Source organism: Myotis nattereri, assembly GCF_964212035.1.
Source record: "Myotis nattereri genome assembly, chromosome: 3".
NCBI lineage: Eukaryota > Metazoa > Chordata > Mammalia > Chiroptera > Vespertilionidae > Myotis > Myotis nattereri.
In genome coordinates, this window is record NC_138077.1 from 53,380,780 (window position 1) to 53,404,541 (window position 23,762).

At 50.0% G+C, this 23,762-nt stretch overlaps 1 protein-coding gene across 1 annotated transcript; it reads left to right on the plus strand.

Annotated features, from left to right (window-relative positions):
* Positions 1-151: 151 nt before the first annotated feature.
* On the plus strand, positions 152-22,811 carry PIGZ (phosphatidylinositol glycan anchor biosynthesis class Z). The gene is made up of 3 exons (XM_081085342.1): positions 152-646; positions 16,074-16,275; positions 19,578-22,811. Exons 2-3 carry the CDS (start codon positions 16,131-16,133, stop codon positions 21,137-21,139), a joined length of 1,707 nt encoding a protein of 568 aa, XP_080941468.1. The 5' UTR covers positions 152-646; positions 16,074-16,130; the 3' UTR covers positions 21,140-22,811.
* Positions 22,812-23,762: the final 951 nt, after the last annotated feature.

Below are 23,762 nucleotides of genomic sequence, written 5' to 3' on the forward strand. Positions count from 1 at the left end.
GGCTGCGGGTGTAACAGAGCCCGCGCTCTGGCTCCGCTCCTGGAACCAGGCCGGCGCCTCCGTCCTCCCCGACCTCCTTCCACTCAGAGAAGCAGGTCATCTGAGCTTCCCCAACCCCCACCCGCACAGAACTAAATGCTTTTCTTTTGAATGACAACGGAAGCGTGGCCTAGATTCATGGCTTCATTGTCCCAGTGCTAAAAGGCGACTCACCAGCCCTGGCTCGCCGAGGAGGGGGCTGCTGGGGGGATGGGCCGGCATGCGGAGAGGGGAGGGAGCAGTCACTGCCGGGGGACACGGGGACACGGCCCCACGGCCCGGGGGCTCCCCATCATCTCCCTCACCGTGGCCACCGCCCGCAACCGGACCCGGGCGACGCCTTTGGGCAGCCCCGCCCGCCCGCCGGCTCGCTGGTCCCCAGCCCTCGCCTCCGCCCGCCTGGCGCACTGCAGAGCTTGCGAACTTCCCTGGACCCTGCAGAGCGGAGGCCGCGTCGACGCCTCCCGACTCTGGCCCTCTGGTCCCGGCGGCTCCCGGCGGCTCCCGGCGGCTCCCGGCGGCTCCCGGCCCACCACCCGCAGGGCAGGCTCTCGCCCCGGTGCAGACGCCGCCAGCGCCGCAGGTGCCGCCCAGAGGCAGCGCGAGGGTGAGTCGCCGGAGCAGCTCGGGAGGAGTTAAAGGAGGTCAAGGGGGGGAGGGGGTGTGGAGGAGGAAGGCAGGGGGAAGGTCATTGTTCCTATTCCTGCCTTCGCTAGCTGCCAAGAGACCAGCAGATGCGGGAGCCAGGGAGGCAGGCAGGGGAGCTATGGGCTCCCACACATTCTCACTGGCAACTTTCCCCAAACCGGGCCGCGGGCCGCAGCACTGACTTGCCCCAGGCTAAAGGGGACTGGAGACCTGCTGCGACTTTTCTGGGGAAGGGAGGCTGTCGGTAAACTCCACTTTAGGGACCTGGACGAAGGCCTAGACTTGAATCCTCTCCTGCTGTGGGCGGGCCTTCGTGGTCACTTTCAGGACTTTACTTTCCCCATCTATAAAATGGGAGTATAATGCTACCTCCCAGGGTCCCTGTTAGGATGAATCCAAAAGACACTGCAAAGAGCTGAGCAGGAAGCCTGTGAGAGCAGATGGGTTCACGTTGTTTTAGCGGAGAAGACTCTCCGCTCGGGCCTTGCGGGTTACACTTAGGCCAGGCCTGCCCTCCTGTTGGCAGCGAAAGGAGCACCGGAATGTTCCCAGCCATTGGACCTGGGTTCAGCAACCTGGGTATTTGAGTTCTGGCTAAAAGGATTCAGAGCCAAGGCTCAAACTATCAAAGAACATTTATTTGGGAAGTCACAGGTAGAAGAAGTGAGCTGCAGAAGAAATGGGCCCAAGAAACAAGTGACCGGAGAAAGAAGGGGCCTTGGAGCTTAGGGGAAAGAGTCGAGGAAAAGGAGCCTGGAAGGATGCTCCGTAGGGAGCCATGCTGGTCCTCAGCTTGAGGGTGTTTAGCTGGGGTCTCAGGGTGGATCCAATAGAATATCATCAGCTTTCCACATGTGTCCTTTGGGGTCCTGGTCTCTACTGATGGGGCAGGAGTTCATGCGGCAATGCAGCTGGTCCTGAGGTCAGCCATGGCCTTGCTGTCTGGTTTTGCTGCTGTTCTGGGCCTGGAACTGAAGCACTGCTGAGGCCTAGATGGTATCCCTAGATCAGCGGTTCTCAACCTGTGGGTCGCGGACCCTTTGGGGGTCGAACGACCCTTTCACAGGGGTCGCCTAAAACCATCGGAAAACACATATATCATTACATATTGTTTTTGTGATTAATCACTATGCTTTAATTATGTTCAATTTGTAACAATGAAATTGGGGGTCGCCACAACATGAGGAACTGTAATTAAAGGGTCGTAGCATTAGGAAGGTTGAGAACCACTGCCCTAGATGTTCATGTTTAAGGGAGTGGTCATGCAAGGGCCTGCCTGGGAGTCCCATGAAGTCACTCTCCCACCCCATGTTCCTCCTCCCAGGATGAGAGAATGGCCTCCTTGCCCAGGAGTCTCATGGGGGCACAGACAAAGGCAAAAGCTCTGTCACCAAGGATGCTCCAGGCAAACACGCGGGCCAGCACCGGCCTTGCTTTGGTCAGTGGCTGTCTGGGCCTTTGCATGGGATGCACAAAATGGCAAGGACTATTGCAGCTGTCCTTAAGGAGGGCGTCCCTCACTGTCATTCTTCACCACAGACATCTTTGCCTCAGGGAGCCACTGTCAAAACTATTAACAAAGCCCTGGCCCCTGTGGCTCAGGTGGTAGAGCGTCATCCCATGCACCCCGAGGTTGCCAGTTTGATTCCCAGTCAGGGCACATGCCTGGATTGCGGGCTCAATCCCCAATATCAGTGGTGGGCCATGCAGGAGGCCACCAATAGATATTTCTCTCTCTCTCCCTCCCCCTTCCTGTCTCTCTCTCCAAAATCAATGAAAATATACTTAAAAAACAAACAACTATTAACACTGCAAAACTCCCCCCTACAGAGCAGAGTTCCCATTTTGCAGATGGGAACCGAGGTCATGGATGGTTAAGTGCTGTAGGCCAGTTCATAGAGAAAACTTACTCTCTTCCACCCTCCCCTGTGTGTTAATGCTCCTTTGCAATCTCTGTTAATCAAAGGATAAGCAGGGGTCCGTTTGGACTGCCAGAAAAAGGAGGCGGCCACGCTCAGACCTTCCAGTGCTGTTGTGCAGGGACCCTCCCCCCTTTTCCCACACTCCCACCCCCTGCAGTCTTTAAAACCTGCTCCAGCCCCGCTGGCTGCTGTGGCTCAGTGGTTGAGCAATGGCCTATGAACCAGCAGGTCACCTTTTATTCCCCCTGGGGCACATCCCCAGATTGCAGACTCATCCCCAGTAAGGGGCGTGCAGGAGGCAGCCTATTAATTATTCTCATCATTGATGTTTCTCTCTCCCTCTCCCTCCCTCTCTTTGAAATTAATACAAATATGTTTTAGCTATAGCTGGTTTGGCTCAGTGGATAGAGAATTGGCCTGCGGGTCCCAGGTTCGATTGTGATCAAGGGCACATGCGGGGGTCGCAGGCTTGATCCCCAATAGGAGGCCTGCGGGAGGCAGCCGATCAATGATTTGCTCTCAGCATTGATGTTTCTATCTCTCTCTCCCTTCCTCTCTGAAATCAATAAAACTATATAAGAATAAAACTATATTTTAAAAAACCTGCCCTAGCCGGTTTGGCTGAATGGATAGAGCCTCGGCCTGCAGACCAAAGGGTCCTGGGTTTGATTGCAGGCCCTGGTCCAGGCTCCTGCAGGAGGCAACCAATCGATGTGTTTCTCTCACATCGATATTTCTCTCTGTCTTTCCTTCTCTTTCCCACTCTTTCTAAAAGATCAATGGAAAAATATCCTCCGGTGAGAATTAACAAAAATAAAAATAAATAAAACCCTGCTCCAAATTCCGGATCTGGGAAAGGGTCGCATCTGGGACCTGCCGCCCTCCCCAGGAAGCAACGACCCAGCAGCTTTGTCACGAAGTTGCCACCACGCGATGGCTGCCATTCCGGATCACAGTGGTTCCCAGCGGGGTCCCCAGAGCGCCCCGGCGCTGCGCGCTCAGCGGGCGCGGGAGGAAGGTGGGGCCCTCGGAGTCGGCCAGGCGGCCAGGCAGGCGGTCTCCCTGCCGTCTTCTCGCCGCACTGATGTCATCTCTGCCCGAGCTCCCCCGCTCCCCGCGCCCGACGCAGTGGCTTCCTCTTCGCGGCACCCCTGCCCCCGAGGTGGTCCCTCCCTGCCGCCTGCCCTCACCCAGCCCGGCACGCGCGCGGGGCGCCCTGTGGTCATCCGCACCCGCGCCCCTGCCGCACAGCCGAGTCCCCGCGGCCCCGGGAGCCATCCATTGATTCTAAAGCCTCCCGCTCCGCAGCCCTCGGGAGACCGACCCGGCGGCCGGGGCAACCGCAGGATTTGGACCGGGTGGAGGTGAGTAGTGGCCACGCCCCGCGGGGTTGGCCCCGCTCCCGGGGCGCCCTGCGGGGAGCAGCCACAGGGACCACCGCTCCAGCCAGGCCTCGGCCTGGGAAGCCCGGGATGAGCAGCGGGCTGGTCTCGTGCGGGAGAAGGCCCGCACTTGTTCAGTTCAGGGCCCCGCTATGTCCCCACCTCCTCCGACCCTGTCCTGGACCCTGGCCCCGCAGTGGGCCTATCCAGGTGGACTCGAGGGGCTGCCGAATCCGAATGGATCCCAGACCTGGGGGACGTCAGTCACACAGGTCAGTGCGCCCCCAAGTGCGAAGCCTGGCACAGGGTCCGGCGGAAATGGAGTTAAGGCGGGCTTCTCTGGGCCTCGGCAGTGGAAGCAAAATAGATAATCCAAGAAACCACTTGTTATGTTTGCTTTTTACAATTATTTCATCTTCACAACAGCCCTGAAGCCGGTGCCATTGTTATCCTCATTTTGTGGGGGAAAAAAAATGGGGTTCAAAGAGATTAAGTGCTCTTCCGCCATGAGCAAGTGACAGCAAGGATTTGAAGTCAGGCCTGGTCGATGCCAAAGCTGGTTTTAGCCTCCACGTTATAAGCACAGCCAGCAAAGAGAGCCACGTGAGCAAAGGCGCTGAAGTGAGAAACTACGCAGAATAGAGGAGGGGCCAATGCTACTGCGTTGTATGGAGGGATGGTATTTTAGCGTCCATTCCTTTGTTGAACATTTGAGTTGTTTCCACTTTTTGGCCGTCATGAATAGTGCTGCTATAGCCAAGGGCAAACTACTGCCCTCGGGCCGGATCCGGTCCCTTTGAAATGAATAAAACTATTGAAAAAAAAGACCGTACCCTTTTATGTAATGATGTTTACTTTGAATTTATATTAGTTCACACAAACACTCCATCCATGCTTTTGTTCCGGCCTTCCTGTCCAGTTTAAGAACCCATTGTGGCCCTCCAGTCAAAAAGTTTGCCCACCCCTGTATAAGCACTTGTGCATAAGTTTAGTGTGAGCATAATGTATACAGCTAGGAATGGAATTGCTGGGTCATGTGGTAACTGTATTGAATGATTAGAGGAGCTCCCAGGCTGTTTGGCAAGTGGCTGTACCTTTCTTCCATTCCCACCAGCAATGTAGGAGGGCTCTGAATTCTCCAAATCGTGACCAACATTTGCTGTGATCTGCTTTTTGATTCTAGCCATCCTCATGGATTTGAAGCGGTTTTGCTTTGCATGTGCATCTTTTTCTAAGATCAGAGAACTCTTTTCCAGAAGTCCCCCAGCAGCTTCCCACCAAGTCCCACTGGTGAGAATAGTATTAAATACACTTTCCCACACCCATCAATAATGAAGGACGTGGATTACCAGTGAGGACTCGCCTCCTGGTTTGGAGCTGGGCTCTGAGCTGCCTCCTCTGAAGCACACAGCCCTCCAGAGGGGGGTGCTTACCCGAAAGGAACAACAGAGAAGATAGACTGCTAGCCATTGTCTTTTTGTTTGTTTGTTTTTATTTATTATGTTCTTGTGGAAGGGAAGGGAAGCAAGTGTCTGGACTCAAAGGGTGACCAGATTTGAGACTGAGGCCTTGGGACCACATGGTCCAGGAGAAGGGCAACAAGGGGCCGATGGCCTTGAGTGGGTGGGTGAAATCAGCTTATGAGACTCATGGTCAAAGAAAAGCAGGGGTGCAGGGTGGAGTTTTGCTGGGGTGGCATTCCTGGTTGTCGACTGACTGAGAAGCTCTGCAAGGCTGTGGAGACAAGCACAGGGGGAGGGTGCTCATCTCAGAGTCTGCCCAGGTCCCCTGCCCAGCCAGCCGGCAGTGCTGCTCTTTTAGCATGTGACTAACTTCCTCCTGGCAGCAGCCCATTGCCGACAGCCACCTTGGACACCACATGGCCAGAAGGCAGTACAGAAGTCAGCAAAAAATCACTGACAAGAAAAAGCTAAAGGAGTTCATCACCACCAAACCAGGTTTGCAAGAAATGTTAAAGGAACTTCTTTAAGCAGAAAAAGGGGGGAGCGGGGGGAGATTTAAAAATATGAATAATAAAATAGCAATAGCTACATACCTATCAATAATTACTTTAAATGAAAATAGATTAAATGCTCCAATTCAAAGACATGGTGATTCAAAATAATATTGAATTGTAATATTAATATGATATAAACTATAATTAATAATAAAAATTTTAAAAACATAGGTTTGCTGAATGGAGAAGAAAACAAGACCCATACATGTAATACCTACAAGCGACCCACTTCAGATCAAAAGACACAAGTAGAGGGATGGAAAAATATATTTCATGCAAATGGAAATTAAAAAGAAACTGGGGTAGCAATACTTACATCAGACAAAATAGACTTTAAAACAAAGGCTCCAATGAGAAACAAAGAAGGACATTTCATGTACAATAGCCAAGATATGCAAGCACCCTAAGAGCCCACTGATGGACGATTGGATAAAGAAGATGAGTACATATATGCAATGGAATTCCACTCAGCCATGAGAAAGAAACCTTGCCGGAGAGAAACCAAGATGGCAGCATAGGTAAACACCGGAAATTGCTGCCTCGCACAACCACTTCAAAAATACAACTAAAAGACAAAACGAACATCATCCAGAACTACAGGAAGGCTGGCTGAGTGGAAATTCTACAACTAGAAGGAAAGAGAAAAGCACTGAGACTCAGAGGAGGTGTGGAAGTAAAGTGCAGAGGTACAGAGGCGCACGCCGAAAGGGCTGGCAGCTGAGGACACGGTTGTCTTTTTCAATCGGGAGGGAGTCTCAAGCTCCCAACTACTCTGAACTCCAGTTCCGGGTGAGTCTCTGGGGACCCAGACTCATACGGGGAGAAACTGGACTGTCTGGCATCAGGCAGAACTCGAGGGCGGCTTTCTCTCAGAGGTGCTTGCAGTGATTACCGGGACACTGAGACTTGGGGCCTCTTAGGGTAGGACTGAGGAGCAGCCATAGCTGCTTGTTCTGCCCCGTTGATCACCTGAGACCCTGCCCCACCCAAGCTGTGCTCAGAGGCTTTTGCATATGAAAGGCCTGGCCCTTTGCAATCTGAAAATTACCTAACAAACTGTAGCTGGGTCAGAGAGACCCAGAACTTCCAAAAGAAGGCCCAAGGTCCCTACAGCAGCTTGCATTGCTTCACAGCTGGGCCTCATCTGGGCACCTCCAAACCCCAAACAAAGAAGAGGAATCTCTCCATAGCTCCTGCTGGGTAGCCTCAGGCAGAGGCTAAATTAGCACCTCCTTAGAGATCCAAGAGCCAGTGTACCCAGTGGTCAGAGTAGGACCATCCAGATTACAACTCCTCAGATCCATAAGGGACACTCTCAGGGGGCAGACTCAGTGAGCACCAAAGCCCCACTAAAGCAAGTCTTGCCCCAGAAGAGTATCTCCAGCTCAGAAGTTCTCCCACTGCAGACACAGCTGATTCTCACAGCCAATTGGCCTGGAGGTCAATTCCTCCCAGTGATACCTACAACAATCAAGGCTTAACTACAACAAGACTGTGCACAAAGGGGTGCACCAAGAGTGTCCACCTCAGGGAATTGGGGAGACTGAGCCACTGGGCCCTATAGGACACCTAGCACACAAAGCCACTCTACCAACACAGGGAAGCATAAAAAATGCGGAGACAAAGAAACAAGTCACAAATGACAGAAATGGAGGAAAGCAAACTATTGGATATAGAGTTCAAAACCACACTTTTAAGGTTTTTCAAGAATTTTCTAGAAACCGCCGATAAATTTAGTGAGACCCTCAAGAAATCTAGAGTGACCCTTGGGGTTATGAAAAAGGACCAACTAGAAATTAAGCATACACTGACTGAAATAAAGGATATTATGCAGAGTTCCAACAGCAGACTAGAGGATCGCAAGAATCAAGTCAAAGATTTGAAATCCGAATAAGCAAAAATCACCCAACCAGAAAAACAAAAAGAAAAAAGAATCCAAAAATATGAAGATAGTGTAAGGAGCCTCTGGGACAACTTCAAGCGTACCAACATATGAATTATGGGGGTGCCAGAAGAAGAGAGAGAGCAAGATATTGAAAACCTATTTGAAGGAATAATGACAGAAAACTTCCCCCACCTGGTGAAAGAAATAGACTTACAGGTCCAGGAAGCGCAGAGAACCCCAAACAAAAGGAATCCAAAGAGGGCCACACCAAGACACATCATAATTAAAATGCCAAGAGCAAAAGACAAAGAGAGAATTTTAAAAGCAGCAAGAGAAAGAAAGTCAGTTACCTACAAGGGAGTACCCATACAACTGTCAGCTGATTTCTCAACAGAACTATGCAGGCCAGGAGGGAGTGGCAAGAAATATTCAAAGTGATGAATAGCAAGAACCTACAACCAAGATTACTTTACCCAGCAAAGCTATCATTCAGAATTGAAGGTCAGATAAAGAGCTTCACAGATAAGAAAAAGCTAAAGGAGTTCATCACCACCAAACCAGTATTTTATGAAATGCTGAAAGGTATCCTTTAAGAAGAGGAAGAAGAAGAAAAATGTAAAGATACAAAGTATGAACAACAAATACACATCTATCAACAAGTGAATCTAAAAATCAAGTGAATATATAATCTGATGAACAGAATAAAGTGGTGAATATAATAGAATCAGGGGTTGCCAAAACCGGTTTGGCTCAGTGGATAGAGCGTCAGCCTGCGGACTGAAAGGTCCCAGGTTCGATTCCGGTCAAGGGCATGTACCTGGGTTGCGGGCACATCCCCAGTGGGAGATGTGCAGGAGGCAGCTGATCGATGTTTCTCATCGATGTTTCTGACTTTCTATCTCTCTCCCTTCCTCTCTGTGAAAAATCAATAAAATATATTTTAAAAAAATAATAGAATCAGGGGCATATAAAGGGAGTCGACTGATTATTCTCGGGGGGAAAAGGGGTGTGGGGGGGTGTGGGAAGAGACTGGACAAAAATTGTGCACCTATGGATGAGAACAGTGGGTGGCGGGGGTAAGGGCAGAGGGTGGGGTGGGAACCGGGTGGAGGGGAGCTATGGGGGGGAAAAAGAGGAACAACTGTAATAACCTGAACAATAAAAATTTAATTTAGAAAGAAAGAAAGAAAGAAAGCTCGCCATTTGTGACAACACTGATGGACCTGCAGGGTGCTGTGCGGGGTGAAGTGGGTCAGATAGAGAAAGACAGATGCTGTGTGGTTTCTCTTAGATGTGGAACCTAAAAAACAAACCAAAAAAGTGGCACAGAAAACAGAAACAGGCTCATAGATGCAGAGAACAGACTAATGGTTGCCAGATGGGAGGGGGAGTAGAGTGCTGGGTGAAAAAGGTGAAGGGATTAAGAAGTACAAACTGGCAGTTACAAAATAATCATGGGGATATAAAGTACAACATAGGGAATATAGTTCACAAGTATATAAATGTCTAACCACTATCTTATACACAATATTTAATATAATATTGAATGTCAACTATAATTGGAATTTTTAATTTTAATTTTTTTATAATTAAATCTTTATTGTTCAGATTATTACATTTGTTCCTCTTTTTTCCCCCCATAACTCCCTTCCTCCCAGTTCCTGCCCCACCCTACGCCCTCACTCCCCACCCACTATCCTCATCCATAGGTGCACGATTTTTGTCCAGTCTCTTCCCGCATCTCCCACACCCCTTTCCCCCCCAAGAATAGTCAGTCCATTCCCTTTCTGTGTCCCTGATTCTATTATGATCACCAGATTATTTGTTCACTTGATTCTTAGATTCACTTGTTGATAGATGCATGTTTGTTGTTCATACTTTGTATCTTTACATTTTTCTTCTTCTTCCTCTTCTTAAAGGATACCTTTCAGCATTTCATATAATCCTGGTTTGGTGGTGATGAACTCCTTTAGCTTTTCCTTATCTGTGAAGCTCTTTATCTGACCTTCAGTTCTGAATGATAGCTTTGCTGGATAAAGCAATCTTGGTTGTAGGTTCTTGGTATTCATCACTTTGAATATTTCTTGCCACTCCCTCCTGGCCTGCAAAGTTTCTGTTGAGAAATCAGCTGACAGTCGTATGGGTACTCCCTTGTAGGTAACTGAGTTTCTTTCTCTTGCTGCTTTTAAGATTCTCTCTTTATCTTTTGCTCTTGGCATTTTAATTATGATGTGTCTTGGTGTGGTCCTCTTTGGATTCCTTTTGTTTGGGGTTCTCTGCGCTTCCTGGACCTGTAAGTCTATTTCTTTCACCAGGTGGGGGAAGTTTTCTGTCATTATTTCTTCAAATAGGTTTTCAATATCTTGCGCTCTCTCTTCTTCTGGCACCCCTATAATTCTGATGTTGGTACACTTGAAGTTGTCCCAGAGGCTCCTTACACTATCTTCGTATTTTCGGATTCTTTTTTCATTTTGCTTTTCCAGTTGGGTGTTTTTTGCTTCTTCGCATTTCAAATCTTTGACTTGATTCTTGCCCTCCTCTGGTCTGCTGTTGGGTGTCTGTATAATATTCTTTATTTCAGTCAGTGTATGCTTAATTTCTAGTTGGTTCTTTATCACAACATTGAGAGTCTCATTAGATTTCTTGAGGATCTCACTACATTTATCGGCAGTCTCACCAGTCTTTTCGAGGGCCTTACTAAGTTTATCGGCAGCTACTAGACAGTTCTTGAGAGACCTTAAAAGTGTGGTTTTGAGCTCTATATCTTCCATTTCTGACATTTGCGTCCTGTTTCTTTGTCTCCACATTTTTTTATCTTTTCTTGGTGCACCCCCTAGTGGTCTTTGTGGGCAGCCTTGTTGTAGTTAAGCCTTGATTGTTGGCAATACCAGGTGTGATTTGACCTCCAGGCTAACTGGCTATGAGAGTCAGCTGTGTCTGCAGTGGGAGAGCTTCTGTGCTGGATCTCTAGGGCGGTGCTAATCTAGCCTTTGCCTGAGGCTATCTGGCAAATGGCTCTGTGCAGGGCTTGGGCGGGGCGGGTCCCCGGGGATCTACAGGGTGGGCGGAACAAGCAGTTATGGCTGCTCTCAGTTCCGTCCCTAGGGCCTCTGCCTCTCAGAGTCCCAGCAACCGCTGCAAACCTCGGAGAGAAAGCTGCCTTCGAGTTCCGACCGAAGCCAGACAGTCCCGCTTCTCCCGTTTGAGTCTGGGTCCCTAGAGACTCGCCCGGATCTGGAGCTCAGAGTCTGAAACTCCCTCCCGATTGAAAACAACAACCGCGCCCTCTGCTGCCAGCCCGCTCCGCGCACGCACTCCGCACCTGAGTATTTCACTTCAGCACTGCGCCTCCTCTGAGTCTGGGTATGATATTCTCTTTCCTCCTAGTTGTAGAATTTCCACTCAGCCAGCCTTCCTGTGGTTCTGGATGATGTCCGTTCTGTCCTTTAGTTATATCTCTGAAGTGGTTGTTTGAGGCAGCAATCTCCGGCGTTAACCTATGCCGCCATCTTGGTTTCCTCCGGAATTTTTAATTTTTAAAAGAAGTAAGCAGGAAAAGAATTCATATAAGGAATTCGTATGCCATGGAATACTATGCAGCAGTAAACCAGAAAGATCTCTTACCCTTCGAGACAGCATGGAAATAAGCCAGTCAGAGAAAGACAAGTATCACATGATCACACTCATATGTGGAATCTAATGAACAAATAAACTGATGAACAAAACAGATCCAGAGACACAGAAGCATAGAACTGACTGCAGAATTGCAGAGGGAAGGTGGGGGAGGTGGTGGAGGCCTGGGGTGGGCGTGGGGGAGGGCTAGAAGGGGTCAATGGGGGGAAAAGGGGGCATATGTAATACTTTCAACAATAAAGATTTAATTTTTTTTTAAAGTCAACTCTGTATTCCATCACCAAAAGGATTTATTCAAGAAAAAGCGCCTGGCCAGCATGGCTCAGTGGTTGAACATTGACCTATACACCAGGAGGTCACAGTTCAATTCCTGGTCAGGGCACATGCCTGGGTTGCAGGCTCGATCCTCAGCGTGGGGCATGCAGAAAGCAGCCGATCAATGATTTTCTCTCATCATTGATTTTCCATCTCTCTCTCCCTCTCCCTTCCTCTCTGAAATCAACCATATTTTTTTTTTAAATAATAAAAAGAGAAGATTGCAATCCAATACGTGCAGACATGGCAAGGCACGTGCATGAAGAACATGTACAGCTGTATAAGGACCACATGCTCACCCTGGGCCACCAGAGCAAGCCTCCCACAGGCCCTTCTGATTTCTGTCCAGGGGAAGGTCTCTATTATAATTTTATCACTGAAAACTGGTGGTATGGGGTGAGGCATGCAGCTCGCGGTGGGAATTCTGAATCCTGTTACGTGGGAAAGGAGGAGTCGATGGGGAACTAAACGGGCGTCCCCTTGCTGAATTTCTTCTGTTGCTGCAGCGGAAAGCAGTGAGACTCACAGCCGAGGCTTGTCCTGTAACGACTCACGCCAGCGCAGGGCGGGCTGGGGTTGTGTCCCCAGTCAGTGCAGTGGTTCGGTATGTTATTCCAGTCACAGAGTAAAAGTCCTGTTCTTAGAGAGAGGCTTGAGCTACATGCATAAATGTGTCTAGGCAGTGGTGTTGCCGATGAGAATGAGTTCTTTAGATATCAGAAGAAAGGAATTTCAAAGGGCGCATGGCTGGGAGCAGTTGACGTGTAGTGACAAGATTTATTGGGGTGAAGGGAAATAACGCACCCTCGGGATGTAGAGGGCAGGCACTCTCTAGTTGCAACTGCCCTGAGATCCCTGATAATCCTCTGTATGTAATTTCTTGGTTTGGGGGAACGAGCAGGCTTTCTTTCAAACTATTCAACCTACTTTTTTGGTTTTCCTGGACTTGTGCTGGATCCTCCTCCTAACCAATCCCTTTCCTGGACCTTCCCGAGTTCCACGCCATTATTTAACCTGATTCTTTTTTTTAATATATTAAAAAATATTAAAATATTTTAATATTTTAAAATATATTAAAATTTAAAAAAATTTTCAATTTTTTATTGATTTCAGAGAGGAAGGGAGAGGGAGAGAGAGAGATAGAAACATCAATGATGAGAGAGAATCATTTATCAGCTGCCTCCTGCATGCCCCACACTGGGGATTGAGCCTGATGGGGAATCGAACAATGACCTCCTAGTTCACAGGTCAATGCTCAACCACTGAGCCATGCCAGCTGGGCTTAAATATGTTTTTATTGATTTTAGAGAGAGAGGAAGTGGAGGGGACATCGATGAGAGAGAAACATTGGTTAGCTGCCTCCTGCAGGCGCCTATTGGGGATCGAGCGCACAACCCAGGCATGTGCCCTAACTGGGAATCGAACTGGTGACATGGGAGGATGCTCAGTCAACTGAGCCACACTGGCCAGGCTCCCCTGCTGTTTTTATTCCTCCTTCGGTTACCCAGTTATCGAGGCTAATGATCAGTGGAGAATGAGGCTGTTAACCTGGAACTCTGTGAATGCTGTGGCTTCCTGGTGAATCAGGCTCAATGTCTAATTCAGCTCCCTAATGAATTAAGCTTAATGGTCAATTCCATTTGCTCTCTTCCTAACTAACTAACTACCTATGCTAATAGTTATACTAACCAAATCCTATTTATCTTCATAGCCAGTGGAAGTGCCATTTTGAGGATCTCCTAGACTCTCAACCTGTGAGTTGTGACCCCTTTGGGGGTCGAACGACCCTTTCACAGGTGTCGCCTAAATACATCCTGCATATCAGATATTTACATTACGATTCATAACAGCAGCAACATTACAGTTATGAAGTAGCAACAGAAATAATTTTGTGGTTGGGTCACAGCATGAGGAACTGTATTTAAAGGGCCAGAAGGTTGAGAACCACTGAGGACCTAGCGTGCCTGAAGCAGCCAGGATTTCATTATTTGTGCCTCTACTAAAAGCAGCAATGGCAACCTCAGACTGATCATTTATACGTGCAAGCTCCAAGCACTAAGTGCCATCCATGAGTCAGCTCTTTAATTCTCCCTCAATCCCGAGAGGTTTATATTGTTATCTGACTTTCCTGATGAGGAACCTGAGGTTTAGGAAACATCGACTGGCTGCCTCCTACATGCCCTCTACTGGGGATGGAAGCCACAAGGAAGGATGTGCCCTGACCAGGAATAGAACCGGCAACCTCTTGGTGCACAGGATGACGCCCAACCCACTGAGCCACACTGGCCAGGGCTACACCTGTAAATAATTTTTATATTTTATTTGAGCCAAACTAACAATTGGCAGAAAGTAAGATGCTCAAGATAAGTGACAGTTTGCAGTTTCTTTTATGCATTTGGAATTAGGGAGGGGATTAAAGGTAGATTAAGCGAAGGTGGGAGAAAGCAAAGCGGGGATCAGATTACAGGACAATTAACAAGATTAGGCTCTCTTGAGGGTGGTTACACCTCGGAGGGGTACCGCTTCTGACATTTCAAAGGCGTTAAACTGGGTGCACAAGAGCAATGGGCAGGAATTTGTAACTTATTAAAGCACCCCTTTTTCATCCACGGTATCAAGATGTCTTTGTTGACATCTGCCAGATTCCGGTTCTGTTGCTTTCCTTTGCCTTGTTCATTATGATGTATCGCACCTGAGAACAACAGTTGTTTAAGGTCAGGCTTTAGCACAGTGGTTCTCAACCTTCTGGCCCTTTAAATACAGTTTCTCATGTTGTGACCCAACCATAACATTATTTTCATGGCTACTTTATAACTGTAATGTTGCTACTGTTATGAATCTTAACATAAATATCTGATATGCAGGATGGTCTTAGGCGACCCCTGTGAAAGGGTCGTTCAACCGCTGCTTTAACATTTCAAAGCCGAGAAGTCAGGAAAGGGTCACCATTTTTGAAGAAGTGGCAAACTTGTTGTCCAGCTTGTTTTTCCGTCCACCAGAGGTGGCACGTGGGTGCTGGTGGATAGGTCCACTAAGCAACGGGCCCCGATTCCCCTTCCTCTTTGAATCCAGGAAGTGAGAATACCTAGCAAGAGGTGTTATATAAGTAAGTTCTTTGTCTGTTTGGGCTGGGTGGCTTATAAACAAGAGATATTTATTTCTCACAGCTCTAGAGGGTGGGAAGTCCAAGATCCAGGCAGCAGCTTGGTGAAGGTCCTCTTCCCGGTTCATAGCCAGTGGCTTCTGGCTGTGTCCTCATGTGGTAGACGGGGTGAGGGGGCACTGTGGAGGCTCATTTATGAAAACACTATCCCATTCGTGATAGCTCCACCCTCATGACCTAATCACCTCCCCCCTAGGCCCCACTTCCTGATGCCATTACATCAGGCTTTAGGATTTCAACATGTGAATGGGAGGGGGGAGACCCTCGCAGTGAGTTCTCATCACTTTCTAAGGCAAGTGTGTCAAACGCAAAGGCTAACACAGGCCACAGAAACAAGGTTTAAGTTTATGGGGGCCGCAAAAAAAACCCCAAAAGCTTCAATTTTCATAGAAACGTGGGTTTATTTCGATAGACATGCTCAATACAAAGGGCTGTAATAAATGAGTAATCATTATAGAATTTATAGAATTGCAAGAGGCAGGCTGCATGCTTGCCTATGGATAGGAGCTGTGAACAGGACTGGGGCTGTGAGACCCAGATTCGGAGGGCACCCTAATCCTACTCGCAAATGTTATATTTAGATACTTAGTAAATATGACTAGCAAGTAACAGGTTACTCAACAGGTCTCAGCTCCCCTATCTGTGAAATGGAGACCATGAGACGCACTGTCCCAGACTGTGGAAAAGATTCAATGAGATATGAGTGTAATCTTCCTGGCGCTTGACAGGCACTTAGTGGATCGCAGCTGTTAGTCTTACCATTTTAATTTTACACAGATCCCTTTGCAGCGGTTCTCAACCTGGGGGTCGCGACCCCTTTGGGGGTTGAATAACCCTTTCACAGGGGTCGCCTAAGACCATCGGAAAACACATATATAATTACATATTGTTTCTGTGATTAATCACTATGCTTTAATTATGTTCAATTTGTAACAATGAAATGGGGGGTCACCACAGCATGAGGACCTGTATGAAAGGGTCGCGGCGTTAGGAAGGCTGAGAACCGCTGCCTTAGAGCTTGTTCAGATGATTGAACATGATGATAACCTACGAATGCTGCCCTCAGCAGATGCAGATCTGTGGCCCCAGAGTGTATCCTGAGAAGTATCTCTAGGCTCTCGGCCCGATGCCTTGGCAGCGCCTCGATCTGGAGATGTCACCCCGGGTGCTGTGGGGCAGCCTCAGCCTGCTCCGCCTGGTGTGGTGTGTCCTTCCACAGACAGGCTACGTGCACCCCGATGAGTTCTTCCAGTCACCGGAGGTCATGGCAGGTAAAGCGCCCCGTGTGTGGCTGTGATACGTCCCAGCAAAGTCTGGGTTGGAGCTGGTTGGATGTCCAGGGGGAGGGAGACATGGCTGGGCAGATGAGCAGAAAACCAGTGAGCCCCTCTGGGGGAGAACTTGCGAGTGGGGACCTCGCATCTCCTTCCTGAGGGTGACACTGACCTTCCGGATGACACCCATGAAATGCCCGCCTCTTTGGTGTTCTCCTGTTTGGACCAGCAGTGGAGGTGACTGAAAAGAAAAGCTGTTTGGTATTTCTCGGGGAAGGATTTGAGTGGGGCTTCTGCCGGGGTTCTTGTTCTGGCATTAGGAAGGGTTCAGCGATCTGGAGAAGGGCTGTGTGTAACTTAATAAAGAGTCCAGAGACGAAGTATAATTTTGAAAGGCATTTGGGGGTCAGAGGAGCCTCGCTAAAGAAACTAAGATCTCCTTTTCTCAGGACCCCATGCTTTTTATTAACACAATTTGTCCTGAGGCGAGGTGGAGATATACACTTCAAAGGGTAGGGTTTAGTATACAGAGTCCATTGTCAGATTGGAAGAATTAGCCTACAGCTGTTCAGGTGTTTGGCCAGTAGGAGGCAGTAACATGTAGATTAAGATGCCCTGAGCTGTCTGGCAGCAAGCAATCAATTTAAGCATCCTTTTCAGGTTTGGGGAAATGCCCTTGCCACTCCAGATCCAGCCCTGCTGACATGCTGGAACTGGCTTCCGGCAGGCTTCCTCAGCACTTGGGAAAACTTACACAGAGAGGAAGGGAGGAGAGAGAGACAGAAACATCAATGATGAGAGAATTATTGATGGGATGCCTCCTGCACACCCCACACTGGGGATCCAGCCCAAAACCCAGCATGTGCCCTGGCCAGGAATTGAACCGTGACCTCCTGGTTCATAGGACAACACCCAAACACTGAGCCACACTGGCCAGGCTGTTGTTTTTTAACCAAAAAAGTAGTTCTGGAATATTTCTCTCCACTCCCTTCTACTCCTGTCCCTGAACAGCAGTGGGACATTTCAGCATCTCATCCTTTCAGGATCATTCTCCCTCTAGGGACCATTTCCCCTCCTCAGCCTGGCCCAGTGAGAGTGGAGAGCACAGGGCTCAGTCAGCATCTAGCTGCACTTGAGGACACACAGGTGCTCCCTGAAGCCTTTCTTTGTAAATGTGATCTGGTCCCTCTGCCAGCGCAAAGCCCTCTTCACAGGATGGGGAGCAAACCCCACGCCAAACCAGCACCTGCTGCTTTGATGGAGCCATCGCACCCCTGAGCATGTTGCTCCCCACACCGGTACCCTCTACCCAGCCCACTGGGGAACTTCTCTTCTGTAGTTTTATATGAGGGCCGAGGGAACCCAGACCTGGATGCTCCATTGTTAGAATTTATCTACCAGGTGGTGTAGAGCACATCACGAGGACGGCTGCTAGGGACCGTAAGGGTTCTCAGATGCTGGGGGCACATGGCTTCCTCCTCTCGGTGCCATAGGGCTGCTTGAGCTCCAGCCGTCAAGTCTAAAACCAAGTCTTTCCAGCCACTGATGGGCATGCCTGCTCTCTTCCAGGGCATTTTTGAAAGTCTCATACCATCTCCATCCCATCAGTCAGAATGTGTCACATGGCAACTCCGAGCCTGCAAAGGAAGCTGAAAAATAGAGCCTTCAAACCTGACCAAACGTCCCACTGAAGAAGGAGGAGGGAGTGGATACTGGGGAGACTATTTAGCTATTTCTGCCACGTGGCTCAATGCTGGATTTAACTTGAAAGGTCCAGTCTTCCTCTCCACACTTTTTTGAAAACCAGAGCCAGTGCCGAAACCGGTTTGGCTCAGTGGATGGAGCGTCGGCCTGCGGACTGGGGGGTCCCAGGTTCGATTCTGGTCGGGGGCATGTACCTGGGTTGCGGGCACATCCCCAGTGGGAGATGTGCAGGAGGCGGCTGATCGATGTTTCTCTCTCATCGATGTTTCTAACTCTCTATCTCTCTCCCTTCCTCTCTGTAAAAAATCGGTAAAATATATTTTTTTTTAAAAAAGAGTCTGCTTCCTGGCAATTGTCAACAGATTGTCTCAAATAAACTCACAAAATTCTTAAAAAAAAAAAAAAAAAAAAAACAGAGCCAGTGAAAAGCAGCCAGATTGAGCTGATCCTAGCTTTTCTGTTTCCCTTTTGACATAGAGAGAGAATGGCTAAAAGGCTGGAGGAATAAGTAGGAGAAACAAAGAGCCCTAAACAAAACCAGCAATGTCATCGAGCATCAGAAGCTGTGGGCCTGAGCTGAGGTGCAGAAATGAAGAGTTTGTTTCCTTCACCCCAGCCCTCAGAGCTCTGGGACACGGGGTGCAGGATCACAGGCCAGACTCAGGCAGCGAGTATTCTTTTAATGACACAAGTACTGCTCGAATATATTCTTCTTATGAAAAATTTAAATATCATAGACCAATCTAAAATCACTTTTGACCATAGTCACGTTGCTCATCCCCTTTCCCTTTCTCACGCTGCCTATCCTGGAACACAGTCATAATTACAGAGATGGGTTTTTACCTCCCTTTGGAGACTTTAAACTCTGAGGAGAGGAATGGACCTTCCCCCTGATCCTCCCCATAACCCCTGTCCAGGGCACATTGTCACCTCACATCCCAGGAATGGTTCCTTCCCAGGGGGGCCTCAGATGGGCTGGACTCCCCTACGTTCATTTCTAGTGCTGCATAACCAATCATCACAAACCCCGCAGCTTAAAACCGTCAGGTCACCGCTCTGTAAATTGGAAGTCCGGCATGGACTCTGCTCAGGGCATCACAGGGTGGAAATCAAAGTATGGCTGGGCCGAGCTCTCGTCTGGAAGCTCTGGGGGGAAATCTGCTTTCCAAGCTCATTCTTTATGTTGGAAGAATTTCGTTTATTTCAGCTCTGGGACTAAAGCCCCCACTTCCTTGCTAAACGTCAGCCAGGGGCTGATCTCGGCTCCTAGACATGCCTTGCCAATGGCCCCCTCCATCTGAGACCGCAAGGATGCATCAAATCCTTCTAATGGTCTGAATCTCTGACCTTCTTTTCTGCTTTTAAAGGGCTTGTGTGATTATGTCAGGCCCATCTGCATTGTCTCCCTGTCTACGTTCTGCTGTCCCCCGTGACATAAACTAATCACAAGAGGAAAATCCACCCTCTTCACAGCCCCAGGTTTATCCGGGGAGTGGACACTAGGGGGCTGGGAGATCCAGGCGGCCATCCCGAAGTGTTATTGTCTGCCGTATTCCCTGAGCGTGGGACTGGCTCACCCCCACTTCTCTCCGCAGAGGACATCCTGGGCGTCGAGGCCGCCCGGCCCTGGGAGTTTCACGCCAGCAGCGCCTGCCGCACGGCGGTCTTCCCGCTGCTGACCTCCGGCTTTGCCTTCTGGCTGCTCAAGACCTGGAAAGAACTGGGCCCGTGGCCTGGCCTGGTAAGTGGCTACGCGCTGCTGGTGGGGCCCCGGCTGCTCCTCACTGCCCTCTCCTTTGCCCTGGACATGGCCATCTACCACCTGGCCCCGCTGTGGAGGGCGGAGCGCTGGAACGCCCTGGTCTTGCTGTCGGGCTCCTATGTCACCCTGGTCTTCTACACAAGGACCTTCTCCAATGCCATCGAGGGACTGCTCTTCGCCTGGCTGCTGGTACTGGTGTCGCCCCGTGTAGCCCGGAGCCCCGCGCCCGGGAAGCCTGCTCGAGGCTCGTGGTGGCACAGCTGGCTTCTCGGGACCATCGTGGCTGCCGGCTTCTTCAACCGGCCCACCTTTCCGGCCTTCGCTCTGGTTCCCGTGCTCCTCTGGGGCATTTGTGGAGCCACGAGCTCTGCCTTCAGGTCACTGACCAAGGCAGCCCTGGGGCTCCTCCCAGGAGCCGCCCTCACAGCAGCAGTGTTTGTGGCTGCGGACAGCTGGTACTTCTCCAGCCCGTTTACTAAAAGACCCAATACCCTTGTCCTGACACCTGCCAACTTCTTGCAGTACAACCTGGATCCTCAAAACCTGGAGAGGCACGGCACGCATTGGCGGCTCACGCACCTGGCTGTCAATGGTTTCCTGCTCTTTGGGATGCTGCATGCCCAGGCCCTGCGGGCTGGGTGGCAACAGCTGCGAGTCTGCCGCCAGGTCTTGGTACAGATGCGCTCCCTGAGGGTGTGGGATGCCCGGAGACTGCTGCCCGGCCCCAGCTCTCACCTCCTGCTCCTCTACTTCACGCCCCTAGCACTGCTGTCTGCTTTTAGCCACCAGGAGGCTCGGTTCCTGATCCCCCTTCTCGTCCCCCTGGTCCTGCTTTGTAGTCCACAGCCTCAACCTGTGCCCTGCAAGGGCACCCTGGTCCTCTTCAATGCCCTGGGCGCCCTCTTCTTCGGCTGCCTGCACCAGGGGGGCGTCGTGCCCGGCCTGGAGCACCTGGAGCGGGTGGTTCATGCGCCTGCGCTCCCAAACGTACCTACCCACTACACACTCCTCTTCACCCACACCTACATGCCCCCGCGGCACCTCCTACACCTCCCAGCGCCGGGGTCACTCGTGGAGGTGATGGAAATGGGTGGGTCTGAGGACCCGGTCCTGTGCCAAACCCTGAACAACTTCACCAGACAACCGGCCTGCCAGGTGGCCGGTGGGCCGTGGCTCTGCCGCCTTTTTGTGGTGACGCCCGGCACCACCAGGCCTGCCACGGAGAAGTGCAGCTTTCCCATCAAGAGTGAGACCCTTGTGTTTCCCCACTTGACCCTCGAGGACCCACCAGCCATGTCCTCCCTGCTGAGCGGGGCTTGGAGGGACCATCTCAGCCTTCACATCCTAGAGCTGGGGGAGAAGCCCGACAACACGACAGAGAACTCGTGGCCGTAGATGAAGGCCCCACTCCACCTTCTCTTTGGGAAGCTGGGCTGGGTCAGAGTCTGACTCTCTCCCGTTCCCTTCCCTTCCAGGATTCCCACCCCTGCCTCTCCTGTCCACAGCCCTTGCTTTACTTTCTGGGTAATCTGGCACCCGTCTCCCCTCAAAGACCAAAGATCTGACCAGTCACAGTCCTGATGCCAAGGCCCTGATGCCCCCAAAGGATCTGGTATAACCAGTCGGCCCCTAATGTTGGTCCCTGCCCTATTCCTTCCAGAAACTATGATGCTTTAAATACATAATAGCACCTTGTTGTGAAGAACAACGATCTGAGAGTGACATTCTTGACTGACCTCCAAACCTTCCAGGATGCCTTACCTCTTGATGTCATGACAACCCTTTGCTTCCTAGACACCTGGAGGGAGGCAGTGTGGGGATGGAGAGGGAGTAGGCAGTGCAGATTCAGGGGACCTGAGTTCTAGTCCCTGGTCTGCCACTCACTGTGTGATCTTAAGAAAGCTCCTTCCCCTCCCCAGCCTGTTTCTAGCATGTACAATGGATCACAGCATCTCTGAGGTGTCTGCCAGCTAACACTGTGTCATTCCTGGGTCTGCAGCACATGCCCCCTGGCTAGACAGGCACGTCTCTCCCAAAGCTCTTTAAGCATGGAAGTGAGTGTGGTGGTATATTTAATTGCACTTTGGTGTCTGCTGTCTTAGTGTTTGTCTGTTGTTGTTGTTTTTAAATTTAAAAAAAAATATTTTTATTGATTTCAGAGAGGAAGGGAGGAGAGAGAGAGATAGAAACATCAATGATGAGAGAGAATTATTGATGGGATGCCTCCTGCACACCCCACACTGGGGATCCAGCCCAAAACCCAGCATGTGCCCTGACCAGGAATTGAACCGTGACCTCCTGGTTCATAGGTCAACACCCAAACACTGAGCCACACTGGCCAGGCTGTTGTTGTTTTTTAACCAAAAAAAGTAGTTCTGGGATATTTCTCTCCACTCCCTTCTACTCCTGTCCCTGAACGGCAGTGGGACATTTCAGCATCTCATCCTTTAAGGATCATTCTCCCTCTAGGGACCATTTCCCCTCCTCAGCCTGGCCCAGCGAGAGTGGAGAGCACAGTGCTCAGTCAGCATCTAGCTGCACTTGAGGACACACAGGTGCTCCCAGAAGGCTTTCTTTGTAAATGTGATCTGGTCCCTCTGCCAGCGCAAAGCCCTCTTCACAGGATGGGGAGCAAACCCCACGCCAAACCAGCACCTGCTGCTTTGATGGAGCCATCGCACCCCTGAGCATGTTGCTCCCCACACCGGTACCCTCTACCCAGCCCACTGGGAACATGAGGGACTGAGGCTCTACACCTGTCCTCACCCCCCTCCTCACCTCTGCCATCTCATGAGAACAAGAGGCAGGCAGGCCACAGAGATCAGTGAGCTGGACGCCAGCACAGAGCAGGAGGCCAAATCTGTGCAAATGACCAAACCTGAGTCCTTTTCTAGTTCTGCCTTCTGCTGGCTGAAGCCGTGGGTCATCTTAAAGTTACACCCTTCACAAGTATGCTGTTCTGACTGCTACTAGGGTCTTAGTGCCACATCTTCCTCATGACTCTAACCCAAGGAAGAGGAAATTCGGTGGTACACTGCTGAATGTGTAGCAATGTTCTCTCGGGGACAAAAAGGAAAAAAGAGAAAAAAAAAGTGCCCCAATCTGTAGCATTTGCCAATTTCTGTGGTGTCAATATTCCCACATGGCTGATTTCAAACTACCAAAATGATGTTACTGAACTCCAAGTTGGGAGGAGATGCCAAGCATCTACTCATGAAACAGTACCAGCTGGCCCCAGCACACTATCAGATTTAAACTCGAGACCCATTCATGACAGCTCATTGTTCTTCTGGTTCATGTTTCTGCTATGAACCTCTCACTTGTCTTCCCACCCCTTAGTACTTAGCATCATCTCTGGCAAATGATAAGCACTTACTTTGCAGCCAAGGATGGCATTTCTGTCCATAAATATAAAACCAAGGGCCACCTTGGAGACATCCAAGACTCTAGGGTCCCAAACTCCTCTGGGCTTCTGCCGCTTCTCTTCCCCATTTGGATCGACAGCCATGAACTCCCCGGAGAAACTGTTGGTATCGCAGTCCATGCAGACTGTGGTGGTCTGAGCTCTAAATTTGTCGGTAAAGGGTGTGTATCCGTGTGGCATCAAAAGGTGAATTGGAATTGCCCTGCAGGATGAGGGGATGAATTGCTTCCCTTTTAGGCAGAGCGTAGAGTCTGAAAGGCATGCTAGGAGACTGCCAATGGGAAGAATTTGGTCTGTTTCTTTTCTTTTTAAAATGTTTTTATTTATTTTAGAGAGAGGAAGGGAGAGGGTTATATATCAACATCAATCAGCTGCCTCCTGCACACCCCCTACTGGGGATCGAGCCCGAAACTGGGGCATGTGCCTTGACTGGGAATCTCTGGGTTCATGGGTTGATGCTCAACCACTGAGCAATAGCAGTGAGGCCCGGTCTGTTTCTTTAGTAACAGGGTAACTGGGGAGAAGGCAGGCCACAGACTACAAACACGGGAGGCGTTTACAATGAAGTGGGGACGCATCTAGTAGGAGCAGAAA